Source organism: Podarcis tiliguerta, assembly GCF_965153285.1.
Source record: "Podarcis tiliguerta genome assembly, chromosome: 14".
NCBI lineage: Eukaryota > Metazoa > Chordata > Lepidosauria > Squamata > Lacertidae > Podarcis > Podarcis tiliguerta.
In genome coordinates this window covers 39,115,550-39,133,186 of record NC_139547.1, presented here as the reverse complement: position 1 = coordinate 39,133,186, position 17,637 = coordinate 39,115,550, and the positions used below count along the sequence as shown (strand labels likewise).

Here is a 17,637-nt window from a genome sequence, read left to right as displayed (position 1 = left end):
CCCGACAATCTTGCTGCATCCGCCATAACTATTTGAGTTCAAAATTTACCTTCATCTGCCACCCTTATTGCAAATGAGCATGCACTGCCACCTAGTGGTAAAGGTATTCAGGTGAATATAGATAATTTGAAGAGTGGGCTGGTGGTGGGAGCTTTAAAATTACTAATAGCTAGGTGGGTGCAGAGCTGTCTTTCCCATAGGGCTTAGTGGTGCGTTGCGCCAGGGCGCCGGCCTCTCAGGAGCGCCCCAGCGAGTGGAGGAGCTGCGCAGCTTTGCCAGCGGCCTCCCCTTTCCTGGCACGCCTGCCTGCTGTGCCCCACCAACCATATGGCTGGTGGGCACGCAGCTTCCCTCCCAAGCCTCTGCGGGGGATTGCTCTCCTGCAGTGGCACGGGGGAGTGTTGCGCTCCCCCCCCCCCATGGCCGGCAGTACGCAGCTTCGCCCCCCCCCCCCACCTATCCATTGTAATTTGGGGGCGCTAGGTGGATATTTGCACCCCGGTGCCGCATCTGCTAAAGACGGCCCTGGGTGGGTGTGAGCAGAATTCAGTTAGGGCCTAGTGCCTTCTTGCCATACCACTCCAAATCACCTTTCAGTATGAGGAAAGAAGAAGAAGAGGAGTTTGGATTTGATATCCTGCTTTATCACCACCCGAAGGAGTCTCAAAGAGGCTAACATTCTCCTTCCCCTTCCTCCCCCACAACAAACACTCTGTGAGGTGAGTGAGGCTGAGAGACTTCAGAGAAGTGTGACTGGCCCAAGGTCACCCAGCAGCTGCATGTGGAGGAGCGGAGACGCGAACCCGGTTCACCAGATTACGAGTCTACCGCTCTTAACCACTACACCACAGTGGCTTTTGGTTGTGCATTTGGGACTCTTTTGTTTATAGAAAAGGAGAGGAACAGGTGACACAACAGAATAGTATAAAATTATGTGCGACATGGGGAATGTGGGTAGAGAATTAAAAAAAATGCCTCCCTCTCTCATGATGCTAGAATTCATGGATGTCCAAAGAAGATGAATGCTGGGAGATTCAGGACCGAGAAAACTAAGTCATCCTTCAAATTGTTAAACTATGGAACTCACTCCCACAGGGATGGCCGCCAAGTGAGATGTCTTTAGAAGACAAATGGGCAAATTTATGGAGGAGAAAGTTATTGATGGCTACTAGCCACAATGGCTATGTTCTGCCCCAAAGGTAGAGGTGGTAACGCTTCTGAAAACCAGTTTCTGAAAATGTTTTGCCTTTCTTTCCACAGCTCAAAGCATCTGATGCTGTTTGGCTGGGTGTGGTGGGAAGTGTGGCTTCCTCAGCTGGTCAAAGTCAAGTCCGGGTGGAGGCGAAGATTGACCCAAAAGAGGCAGTGAAATTAGCAGCTTCCAAAGGAAAAGGATGCCTTCAATGTTACGCGGGATACCTGAAAGGTAAATTCGCTATTCCGTGGTGCTCTGTTCTGGATAACTGGCATCCAATCGCATGTGGAATCCCTCAAAGTGATGGCTAGTGTGCTATTGTGGTTAAAGGAGGGGAGCCTCAGGCTCGAATGTGGCCCACCATAGCTCTCTGTGTGGACCTCAGAGCTCTGCTCAGTCCCCATCGGGGCACCAACTTGGGTCCCAGGTTATGGGTGCCCAGCACTTGTGACGTGATGGGGGGGCTACGGTGTGGTTGCTGAGCACCCACAACAATTTTTTGTGGGTGCTCGGGCCCCACGGGCCCCCTAGAGATGGTGTCCCTGGTACTCACTCTTCACTGGCCCTTCCCCATGCGCTCCCAGAGAGCTTCTTGCCTGCCTGGAATATGTCCTGATAATAATGCCTCTTCCTTTTCTGGAAAGGAGGACCTCTCTGTAGAAAAGTCTGACTCGCGCACTGCCAAAATCTGACTTTCACTTTTTTACAGCAGGCTACACCTGCTGGTCCAGCTGCTATTGCCTCTGGTCCCACCCACCACTGAAATGCGGCCCCCCAAAGGTTTCCCATTAGTCAATGCGGCCCTCAGGCTGGAAGAGATTCCCAAGCCCTTGCATCTGAGTAGCAATGGGAGAGCTAGAGATCACATCCTCGTGGAGCTGGCTGGCCTTGGGTCCAACTCTTTCTGTCTCTCTGATTAACTCCCCTTGGGAAGGGACAAAAAGGAGTTTAGGGATTTTAAAGAAACAATTTCATATGTCGTGTGTCTTTGTTTCTCAGTTTGATCCAGGAGGTGTACAAATAAAACACAGCTCTTGGTGGGCAACTCTTCCTTCTTATGGTTATGCGGGGGCATGGACAGGTCAGGTCTTCAAATAGAGGACTGTCCTGTGTAATGTAGGACACATGGCCACCCATGACCCAGAGAAGCAGTGATGGTGATTTGGCAGCCTCCTTTTTTGTTTATATTTTGGAAGTTTGATTAATTTTAATTTTTTTAAATTTAAATACCGTCCTATAACTGGGGGTCTCAAGATATAAAACCACAAAATACCTAATAAAAATAAAAACAACAACCCAATAGCCGCCACTCCCACTCCCCAAAAAAAAACATTTCAAAAGGGCATAGGATGTAAATTGGATCAACCAAAGGCCTGGTTGAAAAGGAACCATTTTCGTCTGGCACCTAAAGGTGTATAATGAAGGCGCCAGGCGGACTTCCCTGGGGAGAGCATTCCATAGACGGGGAGCCACTGCAGAGAAGGCCCGTTCTCGTGTTGCCACCCTCCGAACCCCTCAAGTTTGTCTGCAACTCTACAGTTCTGTGATGATTTCTATCGTTTTGCAATGGCCGCTTCCTTCCTTTCCTTGATTTCACACTTCTCTTTTTCCACCGTGGCTTAAAACTTTGTTCTTCTCTTGGTTCTCGCAGAGGATGCTGAGGATGGGCTGGAGCTTGAGGCTTGCACAGATGGCCAACAGCATGCCGCTTTCAATGCCTACCTTGTCATTAACAGAGAGAGGCGAGAGGAAGTGGGGCACTTGGCCCTGGAAGCCTCCAACAAGAGCTTGAGCTTCAAGGCCCATGGCTGTGGAGGTCCAGTCACTAAAACAGAGGTGTGATGTTTTCAAAAACGACAGGGCTCTCCAGATCCCCATTTTGTTCTGCGCTTGTTATTATTTTTGCTCGAGATGGGATCAGGGCAGTTATGTTCTGGTTTTGTGGTGGGGAAAGACCATTTCTGGCATAAACACCTCCAACCTGTTGCTTGATATCAGTTGGCCTCGGAGACCAAGATTTCTTGGTGGGGGTGGACACACTGCTGCCCCAGATGTGGCCAGCAGTGACCCTGGTGATGGTACCCCTAAAGTGAGAGACACCAAAGGGGTCTCACATTTGGGGGTGGGGCTGTGCTAGGGTCAAAGACCCCACCTGCTGCTATTTGAGCCAGGAGATTTACTGTACTTTTCCGTGTATAACATGCCCCCATGTATAAGACGACCCCTATTTTTGGGGACTCCAATTTAGGAAAATGGGGGAAGATTGCCCAGAGTTGTCAAGCTATTTTTTTGCGGAGGATTGCCCGGGGTTGTCAAGCTTTTTTTAGGGTCAATTGCCGAAAAACAGTCATAGAGAAAATCATCGTCTTGTACACAGAAAAGTACAAGACTGGGGTTTTGTTTCTTGGTGGCTAGATGGAGAATGATTGTTTTTGCTGAGGCAGGTAAGCACCTAGTCATGTGCCTGGAAGGGAGATTTTGAGACCACTTAGTCGGGGGGCGGGGTGGAGTGACAGGATCCTAATTCTGTGGTGTCGGATCATGGGTAAACATGAAGTAAACATGAGCCACAGCTGAAGTCTGGACAGTGGAAAATGTAGTTTGATTGCTGAGAATGGTTAGGTAACCCTCATTTCCCATCACAGAGTTATAGTTCTCAGAGTGCCCTAGAAAGAGGGGTTAACTACTAAACTATTTTGAGAACTGTAGCTTTCTGAGGGGGAATAGGGGACTCCTAACAACCTTTATCACCTTTACCAAATTACACTTCCCAGGAGTCTTTGTGGAAAGCCATGACTGTTTAAAAGTGGCATGATGTTAATTTGTGCAAATAGTGCCTTAGAGATCCCAGACAGTGAGAGCTAGGCCTCGTGTTCACCTCAGTAATCTTTTCAAAACCACACATCAAAGTCTTCTTCTTTCTGATTCTCGCAGTCAAAACTGAGTAAGATCGCATCCGACCTTCAGCACAGGCTATTGGCAAAGATCAAGAACCTGGAAGGATGCCTCCAGGATTTCAGGAAATCGGTAAGAAGTTGGCAGCAACTATGGCAAATGATCAGGGTTAGCCCAACAACATCTGGAGGGGTTGCAGATTCACCATCCCTGCTATATTAAACAAAAACAGTACAACTGTGTCTGTGGTGCAAACTCTGCAGGTTCAGCATGTTGACTTTCTCTACAATGCTGTTGGATGGCTTTCAAAAACTTCCCAGGAAGTAGCAGGAATCCTCCAAAACAAAATGAGAGGAGTCGTCCAGTTGTGGAAACAGAGCAGAGTCAAGCAAACACTACAGAACAGCCTCCCACTTTACCTGGGCAAACTTCAAGTCATCATACAACAAATGCAGATGGAGTTGCAAAGTAAGCTGGGCAGGGTGGAATGATTAAAAAAAAGAAAGAATTTAAGGGCCTAGCCAAAGATGGGGACTCTCTGGTTCAGGGATTGGGAAGGTATGTGGCCCTCCGAGCCTTTCTATCTGGCCCTTGGGACTCTCAGCAGGCCAACTGCCTTCCTTCTTCCCAGATCATGTAGCCTTCACTGGCTCTGCGTTGCCAATTCCTTGGATATTTTTGCATGTACAAAAATTAGGAGAAATTTTCACAAAATTGCTGGTGCATTTTCACAAGGACATTTTAAATAATAAAATTTTAAAAAGTGACGCAGAAATGTGAAGAACTGAATTTCAGGGTGGGAAAAACGAGAAATTGGCAAATTTGCCCCTCCACAGGACATGTATGTTAATTTCAATAGGTCTGCTCTGAGTAGGAGCAGTGATGGATGCAACCCTTTCCCCACTCCCCATCACACTCTCTTCTCCACCCTGTTTCCTTTTAAAAAGAGCCATTGACAACACTGAAGGATGCTTATTACGACGTGACGTTGAAGCCTCTGGACGAGGTGTGGCAACAGAGGACGGAGGAGTATCTGAAGAAACTCCAGGCTTTTGTGCCCACGCTAGTGAAGGATGTGTGGCTGATGGAGCCAATCCAAGTTTCCCTGAGAATGCTGAAAACTGCCTTGGATATGGTTGGTATTTAAAAATTATTCATGTCCCTCCTGCTCAGCACAGGAGCCCCAGTGGCCTAGTACCTGCTTCCAACAGGAGTTTGCTTGATATACAATCACAGAGTTGTCAATTTTGGAAGGCCTCTTTTATACGTGGCAACCATTTTGTGTTGTGCCAGGCCCCCATGACAGCCATTTTGTGTTGTGGTACGCCTCATGAAGTTTTCCATTTCATGACGGGTGTCCGCATCGCTTTCTCAAAATTTGTGTCCCAGAACTTGGCTCTCATCTGCCATGGCAAGGCGGTGAGGGGTCAGCAAGATTGTCACGTCCTCAGACTTCACTTCAACAAGCAGATTTCTTTTTAATGATACACACTCTCTGCCATTGCTTTTTAAAATTAAATTTTAAAAAAATCCAGTTTAAATTTAGCAATGTTAATTCCTTGGGTTTGTGTTCTTTTTACCCACCCTGCAAAACAGGCAACGCAACAGATGCTAAGCTGGGCAGAAGCCAAATTTTCCAGAGCAGTGAGCAAGCTTCAGAAACCTTTATCAAGCCTCTACAGTTTTTCAGCCAGGTAACACTGTGGAATGATTGCACTTGGCTGAGTTCAAACAAAATGCAGTGTTATATATATATATATATATGCCCATGCACCTGTTAAGTTGTGGGTGAACATATCAGACGACACAGCGATTCTTCAAACAGCTCTTGTTTATTCAGAGGCCAGAACAGAACTGAACTGAAGGGTTCAGTCAGCCTGCTTTTATAGAGCTCCAGTACAACGTAACTGTAGCAACTTTCTAAAACTATCCAATCACTTTCGATCCCTTATTTGCATAACTATCTACAGTATCCCCCTGCTGGCCCAGGGTGAGAACTTCAGTACAGCACCCATACTTTGGTTTTTCAATCAGTTACATTTGCCACATGGCATGGCTGGCTGCATCTTGCCTGGACTCTGACGTTGCCACTCATTTCCCATTTGGGCTATTAACTGGGTTGCCTTCCCAGCTGGGAAGACCCCAGCAGAGTAGATGACAAGCAAACAGTGCAGTTTGGTCTCCCTCTTCACAAAATGGTGTAGAACTGTCCACTGAGCCCCACAGTTAATTGGGCAGTGATGGCTCTCTTCTTGGATGGCATTGAAAGATAATTAGATAAATACATGGAGGATCAGTCTATCAATGGCTATGAGCCACAATGCCTATGTTCTGCCTCCACTGTAGGCTAGGAATTGCAAATGGGGAGAGTGCTGGGGGGCTCAGGTCCCCCTCGCAGGCTTCCCAATAGGCATCTGGGTTGTGGGACCAGAATGGGCCTTTGGCCAGACCTACTGGGCTCTCCCGAAGTTCATACGGTGCCTTTCAGAAACTGCTCTGTGGAAGTGAGATTGCCAGTGAAGCCTAAAGGAGAACCCACGCTGGACCTGGGAAACATCACAAACTATCTCATCGAAGAAAAACTTATGAAGCCCTTCCGAAGGCTGTACAGCATCAACCCAGCTGCGGAATATTACCGATTCAAGCAAAGAATTATGGAGAGCCCGTTTGAGCGTAAGTCTTCTAAAACCCCTAATTTCCATTCACTTCCTCTTATCTCATGGAGTATAAGACAGAAAGGAATGCACAGGAGCTGTAACAACAACAACAACAACTCCACGTGTTCCCTGCATCTCTGCAGTTTCCTTCACAGCTTCCACTTTAATTGCGCAAACGTAAATTTCCGCTATGCACTTGAACCCTTCTTGCAAAATGCTGGAAGTGACCTCAGTGCAAATGTCCAGGCCAATGTTTGAGCTTAGGTCCCACTGCCTGGTAATTGCATAATGTACCCTGTGCTTGACTGGGACACGGGTGGCGCTGTGGGTAAAAGCCTCAGCGCCTAGGGCTTGCCGATCGAAAGGTTGGCGGTTCGAATCCCCACGGCGGGGTGCGCTCCCATGTTCGGTCCCAGCGCCTGCCAACCTAGCAGTTCAAAAGCACTCCCGGGTGCAAGTAGATAAATAGGTACCGCTTTATAGCGGGAAGGTAAACGGCGTTTCCGTGTGCAGCTCTGGCTCGCCAGAGCAGCGATGTCACGCTGGCCACGTGACCCGGAAGTGTCTGCGGACAGCGCTGGCCCCCGGCCTCTTGAGTGAGATGGGCGCACAACCCTAGAGTCTGTCAAGACTGGCCCGTACGGGCAGGGGGTACCTTCACCTTTACCCTTTTTACCCTGTGCTTGCTGTCCTGGAATGGGGTTTGGTTGGTTTGTCGGTTAGTTTGTGTTACTGGATAGAAAGCATCTCTGGCTTAGCCATTTCAACATGCCTTGTATGGGGAAGGTCCCTGGCATCTCCAGAGAGGGCTACAAGGGACTCCTTTCTACAATCCTGGCAAACCACCACCTGTGGAAAGTACAGAACTAGCTGGATTTGAGGGTCTGGCTCAGTTGAAAGCAGCTTCCTTTGTTCAGCTGGGCCTGCTCCATAGTTTAGGGATTTCTATTCCTAGGCTTGCCATATATCCGGAACATTCTGGACATGCCAGGAAATCAGATGCCTAAAATGGCGTCCTGGGATATATATTTTTTAATACATTTTAATTGATTTTTTAACATATCATTTCCAACAATCATTTAACATAAATCCTTATCTTTTACAATATTTTAGATTTCCATCAACAAGCTCTGAAGATTTCCCATACTTTATCACTTATTCTGCATTTCTTAATTTATCTATTACTTTTAATTATCATTAACTACGGTAATAATTCTCTTCATAATCTTCATTGCAATATTTCACATAATCCTCCTCACAGAACTTCTTGCAGTCCTACTTGCGTAATCTGTTTATTACAGTTGCTTTTTAGATAGTTCAAATATTTACTCCAGTCTTCTAAGAATCTCTGATCCCACAGGTTTCGAATCCTTCCTGTTAATTTATCTAATTCTGCGTAGTCCATTAACTTCATTTGCCACTCTTCTTTCATCGGTAATTCTTCTTGTTTCCAGGGAAATTTTTTGAATTCTAAGAGCATTCCAGAATTTCCCGTACATATTTTCCTCTGAGCAGCAGAAGGAATGTCCCCCCCCCCCTTACATGGGAGACCCAAAGCACACCCCCTCCTAACATGCAGCAGCCCCAACTGAGGAGGAGGAGGAGGGGAGTGCAAAGGACAGTGGAAAGAGAGCGAGAGCACCCCCAAGCACCCGCCAGCCATCCAGAGAGGAAAATAAAGATGGCTCTGTTACCCTGCCCCCACCTTCCTCCCCCCTCAAGAGCTGCTGCATTCCCTTCTTCAAGCTGCCTCAGCTGCTGCCTGGAGGAGGACAATTGCTCCCTTTTCTAGGACACAGAGCAGGAGGCGAGAAGCCTGGCTAAAAGGGAACATGGCATGTTATGTACTGAGTTGAATAGGATCCAAAATGCAGCAGTCTGATTGGTCCTAGTACAATAGGATTCAGAATGCAGCAGTCTGATTGGTCCTAGAAAAATGCAGCAGTATGATTGATCCGCAGGAGCCACCCAATCCAGCTCCAGGTGGAAGTGAATCCGCAACCTGATTGGCTTACAGGAGAATCCCGGAATCAGCCAATCACGTGTGGCCCATTGTGTAAATAATGTATTTAAAGCAGATATTTTGGGGGAACTTTCATTTCCTTGCTACTATGAGCTGAATAAGGAGCATGAAATCCACACTCGACTCTGAGTATATTTCAGGGCATCTGTTGCTACTTGCTCAGGAGCAGGTCCAAAGGAACTTACCTCCTCAGTCCCACCCTCCCAAAGCAGGGTGGAAAAACCTCAGCAAGGAATCTCCCTTTTTTTCCCTGCTAGAGGAAGAAGAAGAAGAATTGGCTCTTGAATTTGTTATTTCTCACATTATGTGTCCTCTTTCTTTGTTTCCTAAAAAAGTTCAACAACTTTGGGGGTGCTAGGAATTTTGCTTTTTGAAATATGGCAAGCCTAGCTGTTCCAACACAGGTCGTGGGTGGTTTAGTGACCCTACTTTTCACATCCTCCCAGATCATGCCTTGTTGATGGGGAATAAGCACCTGAGGACATTCGACGGGAAAATATACAGTTTGACCTCCAAATGCAGTGTCCTCCTGGCCAAGGATTTTGTTCATGATGCATTTACTGTAATATTAAATCTGACCAGCAGTGGCAGGCACTCACTGCACATCACCATGAATGGTACCACTGTTGTTATCTACCCAGAACAGAAGGTAACTACAGGTCTTCTCCATTTTTACATCTGTGTCTTAACTTTGGGGTGCTTGGTATTTATGCTTTCCAGGTCTTAATTTTGTATTTATATTGAGGAGGTTCTTATTGATAGGAAATGTGGGCTGACTAAATCTATAAACCAGAGGAAATTGTTCTGGAGTCTGGCCAGTGTTAAGTTTACATACAGATGAGAGTGGGGAGGAAATGGATGTGGGGCTGCTAAGGGGTGGGGCTTGCAAAAGTATGTGCCCTGGAGTGAGTCCCAAGGACCAGAGAAAGGGCTGCATTTGCCCTCCAGATCTGAGATTTCCCCAACCCCAGCTGTGCCCCAAAGGCCTCTTGTGGGTGCAATTTAGGTGGGAAGATGCAGAATTTCTACAATAAGTCAAGGCCACCTCACCAACTTACTGCAAACCACTTTGCATTCTGAAAACCCAGTCTCACTGTAACCTCTATTCCCCTTGCTGCTTTTAAATAGATCTACAAGAAGTACAACTATTCCCTGTCAGAGGAGAACTGCCAGCATTTTGACATCCCTCCTGAAGAAAATGGCCTTGCAAACCAAAGATATTCTGATCTTGTAGAAGTGTCTACGACCAATGGGGCTTTGTTTTCATGTGATCTTCGCTACGACATCTGTACCCTTACTTTGGATGGATGGCATCATGGTTTGTACTCTGCGTTTTGAGCTATGTGTGGTGGATAGCAACGTAAGAAGCCATCGCTTCCCGTTCCACCCTGTATATGCCACATGCAGATCGGTTTCTGTTCTGCTGCACTTTGTCTTCTGCCAAAACCTGATATTCGTCTTGCTTTCCACTATGGCGAAATTATGTGACTAATGTAATATATCTCCCGCCAAACTTAATTTAGGGCTGCCATATGCTGGGAATTTTCCGGACAATGCCAGGATTCAGCCCTCATAAACGGGTGCCCAGGCAGAAATTGCTGAAATGTCTGGGGAAATCCGAATGTATGGCAACCCATGTCCATGTCAGACATGTAGATTTGGGCGAATTTCCTTAAAAATAGCTCAAAACTTATTCATCATCATTTCAAGATTTTGCAAAAGGAGCTCAACAACTTTGGTCAAAAAAAACTTAATGTTCCCCCCCACACACACACAATTTTTGAAATATGACAACCCTAGCTTAGTTGAACAAGTTACCGTATTTTTCGCTCTATAAGACGCACCAGACCACAAGACGCACCTAGTTTTTGGAGGAGGAAAACAAGGAAAAAAATATTCTGAATCCCAGAAGCCAGAACAGCAAGAGGGATTGCTGTGCAGTGAAAGCAGCAATCCCTCTTGCTGTTCTGGCTTCTGGGATAGCTGCGCAGCCTGCATTCGCTCCATAAGACGCACACACATTTCCCCTTACTTTTTCAGAGGCAGAAAGTGAGTCTTATAGAGCAGAAAATACGGTAAGTTTACAGCACTACTTTAAAATGGGGGCGGTAGGTGGAGAGATGCTACCAGGTCATCTCTCGAAATTTCCCCAAATAATTAGTCCTTAACCAGCATGAAACATTCCACAATCCTGCCCTTTGAGGTGGTTGAGACTTGCTTTCTCTTGCATTTTTAGGCGTGTCTGCTGGTCTTTTTGGTACCAATGACAATGAAGCGGGCAACGAATGGATGCTTCCAGACCATTCCTATGCTGGCAGCGTGCAGGAGCTCGTGCATGCATGGCAGGTATGCCAGTGACGCGTTTACATTGCAGAGGAGCCACTGAGTGTTGTGGGGAGGGCCGCAGCTCCGTGGTAGAGCAACTGCTTGGCACACAGAAGGTCGCAGGTTCAATCCCCAGCTGGGAGAAAGATTCCATGGCTGAAATCCCAGAGAACCACTACCAGTCACTGTAGACAGTACTGAGCAATTATTTGGCTGTACAAACTTGGGCATGTGGTTCAGCTCTCTGCAGGCTAATCTCAAGCTTGCAACCAAGGTCTACTGTACGGTTTACTGTTTGTGCTTTGTCTAGGAGGGCTAAACCACAAACCCACATTTGGAGCAGATATTAAGTCATGCATGGGTAGGTGTGGGAAAGCTGCATACAAATAAAAGGTTTTTTTTAAATGAGTCGGCTACTGGCCTTTTCAAAATAGTCTTATAAATAAAGAAATAATGGGGTGGAAGGTTCACAGGCTATGAAGGACTTGCTCACAAATTTATTGACAGCTGCATGAATTATGATAGCCAGGACGTGGAAGGGGCAAGCAGAATATAAAATGGAAGAATGGTATAAAGAGGTGTGGGGTATAGCTATTAATGATAAATTAGCATGTGCCATTAAGGTGTGACGGGGAATATGCAGGAGAAATGATTTTGAGGAGATACGGAAGGTGTTTGTAGAATAATTACTGTTAAAATGGAAAGGGGTCAAACCATTGCAAGAGGTGATGAAATTTTGGGAGGTTGGATAGTTACAATGGAATGGTCTCGGTGGTGGGGCACACATTTTTATTCTCATTTATTTAAGATTATTATAAAAAAATAAGTACAGTGGTGCCTCACAAGATGAAAAGAATCCGTTCCGCGAGTCTCTTCGTCTAGCGGTTTTTTCGTCTTGCGAAGCAACCCTATTAGCGGATTAGCGCTATTAGCGGTTTAGCGGCTATTAGCAGCTATTAAAGGGTTAAGGGATTAGCGGATTAGCTGCTAAAAGGCTATTAGCAGCTTAGTGCCTTAGAAAAAGGGGGTGGGGAGTGAAAAAAAATCGCAGGAACTCGCAAGACATTTTCGTCTTGCGAAGCAAGCCCATAGGAAATTCGTTTTGCGAAGCACCTCCAAAACGGAAAACCCTTTCGTCTAGCGGGTTTTCCATCTTGCGAGGCATTCGTCTTGCGGGGCACCACTGTATGTAAGTAAAATGCATTTGATTTTCGCCACCCAGATGAGCAACCAGTGCAGCCAGATGAAGAGGACCCCCAAGCCGTGTCTCGATTCATCTAGCCCTGAGATCTGCAAAGCTTTCTTCCTGGATGCCGATTCCCTCTTCAGGAACTGCTTCAGAGTAGTGAGTACCTTTTTTTTTTTTTTTTTTTTTGGTCAAAACAGGACACAAGATATGAGTTTGCTGCTGTTTGCACACCATCATTCCAGCCTACCTGAGGTCTTGGCCAGCTGCCCCTATGTCACCAAGCCAAGTTCAAGATTCTGGCAGCTCTGGTTTTAAAAGGCTCAGGTAATGGCATAATATAGGTAATGGCAGGGGAAACCCCTGCGTGAGACCCTGGAGAGCCGCTGCCGGTCAGAGCTGGCTATACTGGACTACATAGGCAATAATGGAAGCTTCCCTATCTGCTGTCTCTGTTCGTGATGACAGAAGCAATCTTAGACCAAAACAGACGGTTCCAGATTTCTTCCCATGGGACTTACCACCTCTTTCTTTTAAAGGTGGACCCAGAACCATTCTATGTCCTGTGCAAGACTGACATGTGTGAACTGCAGAGTGTAAAAGCAGCTTGCACCTTGGCTGCGGCATTTGTGAACTTGTGCAGCAGAAATTTTGTTCCCTTGCAGATGCCGATTCAATGTGGTAAGTAGGTTGTTGTTGTTGTTGTATGTGTTTTGGAGGGGGGTTGGTCTGGCTGTCTTCAAATAATCTAAGGATAGCATGTCAATTATGGCTTCCACTCAACTCCTCTATGAGGAAAGGGACTTTTTGATTTAGAGAAAAAGTGACATAATAGAGGTTTATAAAATAATGTGTTGTGAGGAGAAATTGGAAAAAGAAAGGTTTACTCCCTCTCTCATAACATAAGAACTTGTGGACATCCGATGATGGGGAATTTTGGAAGATTCTGGACAGATTAAACAAAAGTGCATCTTCAAGCGGTGCATATAGGTAACTTGCTCCCACCAAGGATTCAACTGCTTGAATAGCCAGGCCAGCTTTTTAAATAATGACCTAAGTATGGGTCCTTAGGGTAACAGGGGAAGTGACTCTGTGCCACAGGACAAATGGGTGGGGGCTCCTCCCTCACCTGTCTAGTAGTTAGAAGGAACCAAAACCTTGTGAGAGTTGTGTGTGACAGCTAGAAGCAGGTGGCAGGCTGTAGCTTGTGAGGGAGAGACATGCTTGATATCTGCTTGAATCCAAGGCTGCGGCTGTAGAAGAATCAAGACCTCCGTGGGACATTAATGCCATGAGCTCCTCCATCATAGGCTCAGGTTGCATATATGTATAAATAAACTATATAGCTAAGAGACACCACCCTGTCCTTCATTCCAAGGAAGCTGAACTCTGGGTAAGCGCCTGGAACCTCAGTAATCTCACACTGCTCAGATATGGGGTGGCAAGCGACAGCTTATAATCAAAATTGCCAGAATGTTTGGGTTATGGTTGATCTGATGTGCTTATATTATTATTTTGATTATGCTTTTCTACAGTTGACCTCCCCATCAACCTTTTTTATTTCAATTTTGCAGACCTGAGGCTGAAAGACAGCAGCTTGCCTAAGACTGTACAATGAGCCCATGGTAGAGGCAGAGACTCGCACTCAGGTCTCCCAGATCTCAAGGCCGACTCTCTAATGGAGGACCGACCACACACTGGCTCTTGATGTACTTTATCTGTTTGGAGGCCCAGTCTGCCAGCCAGCCACTACGTGGCTTTAGTGAAGAAACTCGGGGAATAGTTAGACCTGTCTAACTTTCAGATAGTTTCTGATTCCACTTTGTTCTGAAGGCAAAAATGTGCCTTTCTGTGCCCAAAACAACTTTGCTGTGCCTTTACCATAAAGAACATCCAGCATGGAAAGCATCAAGCGCAGTAGAATTTATAATAAATGGAAATGTGAAGATATGTTGTGTTAACAAATGAAGAATCTCATTGTAGAAGGGTGTCTTGCTCAGGCTGCAAACGGGGAAATCCAGGCTCTGAATTCTGGCAGCTCTGAATTTAGGATCCTCAGAATAAATGCAGAACAATTCCTGAAATTTCCCTTTGACACATGGCTGGTAGGTGTATTCAACACCTTTCAGCGAAATGCCTCATCTTTGCTCTTGCTTTCAATCCCCAAATCCAGCAATCATCGACATGAACTTGATATTGCCATGTGCTAAATCCATTCCTTAGAATACTTTTAAACTGCCTGTGCAGACTGAGTAATGGCATGTTAGAAATCACTGGATGAAATGTCTTGGCTGCCATATCACCTTAGATCTTGTAAGGTAAATAGACTGAACTATTTTGATTGAATAAGAATAAGAATAATAACAATAAACCAATTATTAGGAAAATCATGCCACGAGATTGTCTTTATTTACCAGGGTTTTAGGGGTTTTTTTGTGACAGATGGCAGTGATAGCCAACAACTTATCAACAACGGTTGCTCTGGAATATTTCGACAGTGAACAGTAAAGCAATTTATAAATACAATGTAACAAACAACAAAACCAGTAAGAGAAACATTAAGCCAAATAAAACCATTAATTAAAAAAGAGAAGCTTGCCTTCATTTTAGATGTCCATTTAAGACATTGCATGACCGCCATATAAGACACTGCATTATGAAGTTTGTACAAGACACACCCTGGGAACTGTAGTTTGTTAAGGGTGCTAGGAATCGTAGCTCTTGGGGTGTGAAGGGTATGCTGTAAATGTATGGTATGTACGCTCCTTTTGAAACTAACTGCAGGTCAACTTCCAATTTGCCTCACAGGAAACCATTCGTAAATGAAATAAATATTGTAATATATCTTGTAATACAATATAAACATATGCTTGGCTCTTACTGCTTTAGGCTTCAAGAGAAGGCTCACATGACGGACTGAATACACCTTCATGTGGAAAAATGAGTAGCCTCTGAACCACGGAAGCTTTTGTCATAATTAGTTCTTAAGATGCAGCAAAGAACAGCAAACGGTTCTTGTTGCAACACACCTGTACATATCTCATCAGATGCTAGTCCCATTGAGTTCAGCAGGGCTTGCTCTGATAAGTTTGAGGGATCCCCAAGGGGTGAAAATGAAGGCTTGGAAGAGATGGGCAACTTGGGGGAGTCGATGGAAGCACCTGCTCAGAGGACCTTTCTCATCACATCTACACCACCACACCCTTAAAGCATATGGCTTTGTCCAAAGCACCTAGAGATCTATAGTTTATCCTATTGCCTGTAGGATTTGCACCCGCAAAACCATTCATTCACTCCATTTGTATCCTGCCTTTTTTCTCCAAGGAGCTCAAGGTGGCAACTAGGGTTCTCACCCTCCTCATTCAACGTTCACAACAACCCTGCAAGGTATGTTAGGTGGACAGAGGCAATGAGTGGCCCAGTGTCACCCAGGGAAAGTGGCAGAGTGGAAATTTGAACTCTCCTCTCCCAGGTCCCTGTAGTCGCTACACCACGGCCTACTAGAGGCAGTGTAGTGTAATGGCCAGAGTGCTGGACTAGGACTTGGGAGAACAGGGTTCGAGTCCCCACTCAGTCATGACCTTGAAGGCCAGTAACCGTCTCTCAGCTCTAGCATACAGTGGAGGAGAGCGAGAAGCGTATACACCGCCTTTGAGCTCCTTGGAGGGGGGGGGGAAGGTATAAACGAAATAAATAAGACACTAGAGGGGCGAAATTTATTATAACTAAGAAGAGTAACACCCGCAGAGCACAGCATGGCTTGCCCCGCGCGCATGCGCACGCCAGGGGCCCCGAGGGGGGAACTCGGACCTCAATTCCAAGACGAGGAGAAGTAAAGGGGCGTGTTACGGCTGGCGGCGGCCTTTTACGACAGCGAGCGGGTTTCCCTTGACGGCAGGAGGCGCCGGAAGTAGCGGAGCGCAGGCGGAAGTGGGAGAGGGGGAAAGGAGAAGGCGGGGAGCAAAACAAAAAGGGAGAGGAGGCGGCGGCGGCGGGACGTAGGCGGTGGGCGCTGGGATGTGAGGTGGAGGACGTGGGGCCGGAGAGGTGAGGGGACGCAACTGGGGCGGGGAGAGCTAGGGAGCTTCCCCTTTTCCTTCTGGGGGGTCTCGGAGGAGGAGGAGGAGGGGGCTGAAGACTTGGGGCGGGGAGAGAATGTGGGAGGGAAAGCGTTCTGTGCATGCTCAGAGGCCCTTTCCCCTTTCTCTTCCAGTTAGGGAAGGCCTTCCCCGGTCAGTGTCCCCTTATATCTCCCCCTCCCTCTTCTATATACGTTGTTATAGGAAGGGGTGGCCTTGGAGGGAACTTTTATTTTTTGCTCGAGGGTTTTCCCTCCCCGTTTGTGGCTTGTCGCGCCCCCGCCCCCCCCCCCATCTCCTTGCTCCCCTTACACATAGTTTATTGCCTATAAGAGTGTGAGTGTGTGTGAAGTATATATAGCCTGGTTTTCTCATGCAGTGTGGCTTACAAAGCAAATTTCAGTAATTTCAACTTTAAGAACCTGACGGTGATGGCTTAATAAACTGCGTAGCGAATAAAGCAACCCGACAAACGAACGAGAACTCTGAAAAGGGGAGCCGCTAAGGCTCAGGAGCCAAAAAACGAGCTCTCCTCTAGAGTTTTTCTCCCTCCCTGGTAATTAATTTAAAACTCCTAGTAGCCACTTGGGTGAGTCACACTCACTCCCCGCCGCTGCATTAAAGCTCCTCGTCCCCCATGGCATCTCCCGGGGAGCTTTTTCCCCTCTGCTTGTAGCTCCTCTCGCAGCTGCTCTCAACTCCTCGGCTCCTTCAAGCGTCCTCTTGCTTTATTCCATAGCCCAAAGCAAAGGCCCAGTAGAGTAGCTCCCAAGGTGAAGCTTTTTAATCTGAAATATATACACCCTTGGTAGTTGGACTTGTGAACTGTTTCTCAGCCAATGCTCAGGGCAGTTTGAAATTTTAAAATGGCATAGTAAAGGTCTATTAAGAATACTTTTCATTGCATATTCATCTTCCATACCCCAACTCCTTTAGCAGCCTGCTAGTAGTGGAGTGGGGTTGGTGTAACCACAGTTCAGCATAGTAAAGGCACAGGGTTATGTTAATAACAATATGTGGAGTTGTAAGAACCTGGGAGATATGCAAAATTTTACTGGGAAGCCTACAGAAGAAAGCTAGTAGAGATGGAGTAGAAGATAAGGAACTGAGCAGGAATGTTTTGAAAATAATGTGTATGTACACTTGTTATGTTTGTAAGCCTGAGTGCTGTAACAAAATGAACCCCCCCCCCCAAGTTGGCTCATAAAATTAGTTTTCTTTATATTGCTTCATGTAAGGGCTGCATTTCTAAAAAATGTTAAAAGTTGTGAATAAAT

At 46.3% G+C, this 17,637-nt stretch overlaps 2 protein-coding genes across 10 annotated transcripts in view; both read left to right on the top strand.

The window, feature by feature from the left end:
- The window catches only part of LOC310664314 (uncharacterized protein), a 110,597-nt gene extending 95,926 nt beyond the window's left edge, over positions 1–14,671 (top strand). The window contains exons 61-73 of the mRNA XM_083413272.1: positions 1,261–1,426; positions 2,847–3,031; positions 4,130–4,222; positions 4,354–4,558; positions 5,038–5,225; positions 5,687–5,784; positions 6,579–6,763; positions 9,217–9,419; positions 9,899–10,088; positions 11,007–11,116; positions 12,318–12,440; positions 12,821–12,962; positions 13,856–14,671. Coding sequence (XP_083269398.1) covers positions 1,261–1,426; positions 2,847–3,031; positions 4,130–4,222; positions 4,354–4,558; positions 5,038–5,225; positions 5,687–5,784; positions 6,579–6,763; positions 9,217–9,419; positions 9,899–10,088; positions 11,007–11,116; positions 12,318–12,440; positions 12,821–12,962; positions 13,856–13,899 — 1,932 coding nt within the window. The 3' untranslated portion in view covers positions 13,900–14,671. The remainder of the gene's footprint in view (positions 1–1,260; positions 1,427–2,846; positions 3,032–4,129; positions 4,223–4,353; positions 4,559–5,037; positions 5,226–5,686; positions 5,785–6,578; positions 6,764–9,216; positions 9,420–9,898; positions 10,089–11,006; positions 11,117–12,317; positions 12,441–12,820; positions 12,963–13,855) is intronic.
- A 1,511-nt stretch (positions 14,672–16,182) lies between these two features.
- The window catches only part of MARF1 (meiosis regulator and mRNA stability factor 1), a 37,345-nt gene continuing 35,890 nt past the window's right edge, over positions 16,183–17,637 (top strand). For 5 of the 9 annotated variants that reach the window (XM_083413322.1, XM_083413321.1, XM_083413320.1 and 2 more), the window contains exon 1: positions 16,197–16,328. The gene's annotated coding sequence lies outside the window, so the exon portion shown is untranslated. Of the gene's footprint in view, positions 16,329–17,637 lie in introns of all 9 variants that reach the window. The other 4 variants (XM_083413318.1, XM_083413316.1, XM_083413319.1 and 1 more) reach the window with 3 other exon arrangements.